At 45.2% G+C, this 7,375-nt stretch overlaps 1 protein-coding gene across 1 annotated transcript in view; it reads right to left on the reverse strand.

Annotated features, from left to right (window-relative positions):
• Positions 1 to 6,612, reverse strand: part of ANKRD31 (ankyrin repeat domain 31) — a 135,039-nt gene extending 128,427 nt beyond the window's left edge. The window contains 1 exon segment of the mRNA XM_052646829.1: positions 6,509 to 6,612. Within this exon segment, the coding sequence (XP_052502789.1) occupies positions 6,509 to 6,612 (104 nt within the window).
• Positions 6,613 to 7,375: the final 763 nt, after the last annotated feature.

Here is a 7,375-nt window from a genome sequence, read left to right on the forward strand (position 1 = left end):
GCCTTAATCGCTGCAACATTTAAGGATTATTTAACTATGTGAAACTGTATGTTTTGCCTGTTCTCAGGTCTTCTAAGACCTATTTTTCTCTTGTCAGTCAAAGTTGGAAGCTTGGGCGTGAAAAACAGAATAAATTGCATACAAGTAAGCAAAGAAGATGCAGGAGGAAAAAATGCAATGGCCATCAGCTCCAGCAATGCTTAGACTTTACTGTATTTCCATACCAATAAAAAGAACACTAATTTTTAACCCTGAGCTATGAGGTCTGAAAGAATGATGTTTATATGGCACTGCAGAGAATCATTTCAAAATGAATTAGAGGGGGAAAAAAAGATTGGTTAGCCATGACACAGTGAGCCATCTATAGCTTAGTTCTCCAGTGACTACAACTAAAAACTCCAGTAGAATATTTTTTTAAAGCTACCTGAGTAATCTGAAAAGTAAACAATAGCAGGTAAACTGGGGACTGAAACTAAAATCTAAATAACAACCTTGTAGTAAGTGAGTCTCCTGGTTTGCTTGGGTTTTTTGGTTCAGTTTTTTGCTCTTATTTTTGTTTCCAGCTTTGACCCTAAGCCTAAACCTAGAACTGCACAGTGGGCACAGATACCAAAAACTTCAGGAGAAATCCATCCTAGCTTTATCGAGAAAATTAGAGAAAGGGCCCCCTGAACACCAGAAGGTGTGGGGGAAACCCTTGAGTTTTGCCGTTTTCTCTTTTTAGCTTTAGAGCTATACTGCTACCAGCTATGGTAGCTTGGACACTTAAAACTCAAGAGAAAACCTGTTTCTCTCCTCCTAGAGGAACCATAGAAAAGAATCTCTTTTATGAAAAGAGTATGAAAAGAATCTCTTTTATTTTCTTCTCTCTTGTTTTTTTTAACACTTTGCCCTGAAGATGGCCCCAGCTGCAGGAAACTACAATGAAAGGCTGACACTGAAAGAAATCCATCTTTCTGGTCATACAAAACCCACATGTGGGTTTTGTATGTGGGGGCAGAGGGAGGAGAGGGTGCAAGAAAATCCTGGAGAAAAGAAAGCAGGGAGGGGGACCATCTAATTCTGTATGTGATCCTACATAAGTCTGAGGCGTTCTTAAAGGAACGATGCAAAGAGATAGAGGAAAACAATACAATGGGAAAGACTAGAGATCTCTCCAAGACAATTGGAGATATCAAGGGAACATTTCATACAAAAATGGGCACAATAATGTACAAAAATGGTAAGAACCTAACAGAAGCAGCAGAGATTAAGAAGAGGTGGCAAGAATACACAGAACAATAAAAGAAAGGCCTTAAAGATCTGGGTAATCATGAAGGTGTGGTCACTCACCTAGAGCTAGACACTCTGGCATGTGACGTCAAGTAGGCCTCAGGAAGCATTATTATGAACAAAGCTAGTGGAATGATGGAATTCCAGCTGAGTTATTTAAAATCCTAAAAGATGACACTGTTAGAAGTACTGTACTCAATATGCCAGCAAATTTGGAAAACTCAGCAGCGGCCAAAGGACTGGAAAGGGTCAGTTTTCATTCCTATCCCAAAGATGGGCAACGCCAAAGAATGTTCAAACTACCAAACAACTGCGCTCATTTCACATGCTAGCAAGATAATTCTCAAAATCCTTCAAGGTAGGTTTCAACAATACATGAACCAAGAACTTCCAGATGTACAAGCTGGGTTTAGAAAAGGCAGAGGAACCAGAGATCAAATCGTCATCATTCACTGGATCACAGAGAAAGCAAGGGAAGTCAAGAAAATATCTACTTCTGCTTCATTGACTACACTAAGGCTTTGACTCTGTGGATCTCAATAAACTGTGGAAAATCCATAAAGAGATGGGAGTACCAGACCATCGTACCTTACTTTTCTCAAGAGAAATCTGTATGAGGATCAAGCAGGAAAAGTTAAAGTTTACATGGAACAGTGGGCTGGTTCAAAATTGGGAAAGGAGTGCAACAAGGCTGTATATTGCCACCCTGCTTATTTATCTTATATGCAGAGTACATCATAAGAAATGCCAGGCTGGATGAAGCACAAGCTGGAATCAAGATGGCCAGGAGAAATACCAACAGCCCTACACAGGCAAAAGATTCCACTCTAATGGCAGAAAGCGAAGAGGGACTAAACAGCCTCTTGAAGAGGGTGAAAAAGGAGCATGAAAAAGCTGGCTTGAAACTCAACATTAAGAAAATGAAGATCATGGCATCCAGGCCTATCATTTTATGGCAAATAGAAGGGGAAAAGTGGAAGCAGTGACAGATTTTATTTTCTTCGGCTCTAAAATCATTGCAGATGGTGACTGCAACCATGAAATTAAAAGATACTTGCTCCTAGAAGGAAAGCTATGACACACCTAGATAGTATATTAAAAAGCAGAAACATCACTTTGCCAACAAAGGTCCATATATTCAAAGCTATGATTTTTCCAATAGTCATGCACAGATGTGAGAGTTGGACCCTAAAGAAGGCTGAATGCTGAAGAATTAATGCTTTTGAATTGTGGTGCTAGAGAAGATTCCCTTAGACTGCAAGGAGATCAAACCAGTCAGTCCTGAAGGAAATCAACTATGAATATCCATCAGAAGGACTGATGCTGAAACTGAAGCTCCAACAGTTTGGCCACCTGATACGAAGAGCCGACTCACTGGAAAAGACCCTGATGCTGGGAAAGATTGAGGGAAGGAGGAGAAGGGGACAAAAGAGAATGAGATGGCTAGATGGCATCACTTACTTAATGGACATGAAGTTGAGCAAACTCTGGAGCCTGGTGTGCTACAGTCCATAGGGCTTCAAACAGTCAAGACGTGACTTAGCGACTGAACAAGTCTTAGGCTCAACTCTGAGCTGTCCACATGCAGAACAGATTCAAAAAAGCATAATAAAGGCTTAGAGAATTGAACTATGATATTAACTACTTCCCAAACTCCAGATTAACCCCTGAATGGTACATGAGTCAGACAGACTCAAACAGCATAATAAAGGCTTTGAAAATTGAACTGATGTAACCACCACCCACAGAAGGCAACAGAATGGGCAGCCAGATCTAATCAGGCTAACTGTCTCTTAGAACAAACAAAAATCAACACCCTCTAGCAGATTTTAACAGGAACAAGAGTACAAAATATAACATTCAAAATATACAGAATATTATGCAGAATTACTCAACTTGCAAAGAAAAGGAAAATCTGACTAATTCTTGAAAGAAAAGTGACTTTACTTTCTAAAGTTTGATATTAAGTTGACTGTGTTCCTTCCCTTACCGCCTCATTGTTCCCCTTCCCTTTCTTAAAGCAATAGTGCACAACTTAGATTATTTTTGCTTAAAAAATTTGAACGAAAAACTTCATGCCATGGATTTTTTTCTTTTGCAAGACACCTGTTTATCACTTTGTTCAAATGTGAATGTTCCCCTATGCTTTTGAAATAAATTTCCTTTTGTAATTAAAAAAAAGAAAAGACAATAGATTTGAATGTCCCAGCCTGTCCAGTCCAGATGCTGGAATTATAAGACAAAGATTTTAAAACAGCTATTTAAATAATTCTCTAAGAGATAAAGGTAAACATTTATCCAATGGATGACAATAAAGTTCTCAGCATAGAAATAAAAACTATAAAAGAGAATCCAATGGAAATTTTAGGAGATATAATTGCTGACAAAGGTTCGTCTAATCAAAGCTATGATTTTCCCAGTAGTCATGTATGAAAGTGAGAGCTGGATGATAAAGAAAGCTGAGTGCCAAAGAATTGATGCTTTTGAACTGCAGTGTTGGGGAAGACTCTTGACAGTCCCGTGGACTGCAAGGAGATCCAACCAGTCAATCCTAAATATTCATTGGAAGGACCAATGCTGAAGCTGAAGTTCCAATACTTTGGCCACCTGATGCAAAGAACTGACTCATTGGAAAAGACCCTGATGCTGAGAAAGACTGAAGGCAGGAGGAAAAGGGGTCGACAGAGGATGAGATGGTTGGATGGCATCACCAACTCAATGGACATGAGTTTGAGCAGGCTCCGGGAGTTGGTGATGGACAGGGAAGCCCAGCTTGCTGTGGTCCATGGGGTCGCAGAGTCAGACACAACTGAGCGACTGAACTGAACTGATTATATAATACCTGAAATTAAAAATTCACTGGATGGTCTCAACAACAGAATGGATATAACATAGGAAAGGCTAAGTGAATCTGAACACAAAGCAATAGAAATTATATAGTCTGAAGAACTGAGAGAAAAAAAATTTTAAAAGTTAATACAGCCTCAAGGATCTGGGAAACTATCAGAAGGTCTAGCATCCACATCATTTAAATCCCAGAAAGAGAGAAGAAAAAGACTGGTACATAAAAAATATATGAAGAAATCATGACAGAAAACTTCCCAAGTTTGGTGAAAGATAGAAGTTTACAGATTCAAGAAACTCACTGAACCCCAACAGGAAGAACACAGAGAAAATCATTACCAGACATGTCATAATCAAACTGCTATAAACCAAAGATGGAAGGAATGGAAGCAGACAGATTTTAAAAGATGATATATTACACAGATGGAAAATGTGATTTAAATGGGGAAGGAGGTGCTTGACTACAAGGGACAGGGAGCACAAAGGAGGATTTGGGTTTTTTTTAAGTAACAGAACTGTTCTGGATCTTGACTGTAGTAATTATTATGACGTCATGTACTAGTCAAAATGGTCCCCACATACCATTAAGAGCAAATGTTACTGTCTGTATATATAAAAGAACCAGAAATCTGAATACCATCCTATACTGCTGCCCAGCTCTCATTCTCCATATCACGTCAATCACCATTTCCTACCAAATTTACCTTCTAAAGATTTCTCAGATTTGTCCTTTTCCCTCTGTTCCCACTGTTTCTGCCTAGCCGAGTTCTCATCATCCCAGTCTGTTACTACTTTGATCCCAAAAGCTAACCTGAATAGCCGCGCTTTGCAAAAGGTAACCCATGCTCTAACAGTACCAGCTTTAACCCAGACACTTAGAGAAATGCAGAATCTCAAACCCCATAGAACTCCTGAAATTGGAATCCACCTTTTAACAGGATTCTGAACTGATTTAAAGAAATAAAAGACTTTTCATTGGCATTTACAAAGCCCCGATCCAGGGCATGCATGAGTGAATGAAAATCTGATTATGCTACTCCTCCACTTAAGATCTTACAGACTCATACAAGCTATAAGAAGCCTTACATGACCTTATCCTACCTTTCTCTCCAACCTCATCTTTCACCACACCTATCACAACATTTAACACATCAGTAATACTTAACTGTTTGCATGTTCCAGCACACATAACACATTGCTATGTCCCACCATGACACCTTTAGCCAGGCAGTTCCCTTGGCCTGAAAACCTCTGCATCTGACTTAACTCCTATCCACCTTCACGCCTCTACTCAGAAGCCAACCCTGTATAGCAGATGGGAATCCCCTTGTCAATGCAGGAGACACGGGTTTGATCCCTGGTCTAAGAAGATTTCACATGCCAAGGGCCAGCTAGCCCCCTGCCACAACTACTGAGCCGGTGCCGGTGTGCCACCTGCCTATGCTCAACAAGAGAAGCCACCACGATGAGGAAGCCCGTGCATCCCAACAAAGAGTAGCTCCCCAGTGACTGCAACTGGAGAAAGCATATGTGCAACAACTCAAGGGAACCAAACATAAATAAATAAATTACAGAAGTCAACCCCCTCTGAGCTCCTAAACCAGCCTGCACCTACCTCCAACCCTGAACTTGCCACACAATATTGAAATGATCTGTTTATGGCTTTCCTAGCCTGTAGGTTTCTCAAAGGCAGTGGCCTCTTCTCTCTTATCTTCTCCCCGAGCCCAGCACAGAGAACTAGCTATGTTTTGATGAAAGAACTACCATCTTCTCTTGATTCTTGTAAAGCTATCCGTCTCCAGTTTGGCAGTAACCAGTTCCCCCATCACACGATCGTTTCTGGAAAGTATAGGAACTGCCCCTTACACCTGAGTTAGGAGTGCTTGAAGCGTAACACATGAAGGGTTTAGACCCAATACTTTTGTACCTGTGCAAAAAAGCCTCAGGCTAAGAAAGCGGGCTTTTTTAAAATGCTATAATGGTGGCTCAGAGGTTAAAGCGTCTGCCTCCAAAGCAGGAGATCCCGGTTCGATCCCTGGGTTGGGAAGATCCCCTGGAGAAGGAAATGGTAACCCACTCCAGTACTCTTGCCTGGAGAATCCCATGGACAAAGGTGCCTGGTAGGCTACAGTCCACGGGGTCGCAAAGAGACACAACTGAGCGACTTCACGTTCTTTTCTTTTCTTCCAGTGCCACTTAACTATAAAGCTCATTCGGTCCTAGGTGAGGGGGTATGGGGAGGGTTTTGGGGTCTTTACCTACAAAGTTCTTAGCTCAGGCCTGGGCGCCCCACAGGCCCTACTCCCGCCTGCACGCAGTCTGGCTGGGCACACCTCCCCCTCAAATCTCCGAGGGCCACCCGCCGCCAGGGCCCCAGCCCAAGGGCGGTCACCTTCTCCAGGGCAGCGCCTCTTCCTCAGGGTCGCTCTCCGTCACGGACCCCTCTACCACCGTTTCGTCGCTGTCCCAGTCTGCGGCCTGGGAGCCTTCTTCCATCTCCACGTCGCCCTCGGAGTCTTCCTTATGCTCCTTCTCCAACTCCTCCATTTCCGCAAAACAAAACAAAAATGTTAATTAAAAAAAGTAAAAATCACAAAACAAAGATTGCCCTGAGGGCCAGGAGAAATTGTGAGTTAATAAGAACATTCTTGGCGCGAGACCGGCCTGCTGTGCGTGCAGCGCCTTAGGCCGCGAGTGCGTTGTGAGGGAAGCGGGCCAGCGCCGCGCTGAGATCGCACGCGGCCGGCAGGGGGAGCCGCGCGCCGCCTACAGGGGCGGCCTCACGCGGCCGGCAGCGGCGGCCTCACGCGGCCGGCAGCGGCGGCCTCACGCGGCCGGCAGCGGCGGCCTCACGCGGCCGGCAGGGGCAGCCGCGCGCCGCCTACAGGGGCGGCCTCACGCGGCCGGCAGCGGCGGCCTCACGCGGCCGGCAGGGGCGGCCTCACGCGGCCGGCAGCGGCGGCCTCACGCGGCCGGCAGGGGCAGCCGCGCGCCGCCTACAGGGGCGGCCTCACGCGGCCGGCAGCGGCGGCCTCACGCGGCCGGCAGGGGCAGCCGCGCGCCGCCTACAGGGGCGGCCTCACGCGGCCGGCAGCGGCGGCCTCACGCGGCCGGCAGGGGCAGCCGCGCGCCGCCTACAGGGGCAGCCTCACGCGGCCGGCAGGGGGAGCCGCGCGCTGCACGTCGGCCCCGCCCCTCCCGGCCCCGCCTCGCCCCGGCAGTGGCGGAAGGAGCCGAGCTGGCGCGAGAGGGCCCAGGG

The sequence above is a fragment of the Budorcas taxicolor genome, chromosome 10, assembly GCF_023091745.1.
Source record: "Budorcas taxicolor isolate Tak-1 chromosome 10, Takin1.1, whole genome shotgun sequence".
Taxonomy (NCBI): domain Eukaryota; kingdom Metazoa; phylum Chordata; class Mammalia; order Artiodactyla; family Bovidae; genus Budorcas; species Budorcas taxicolor.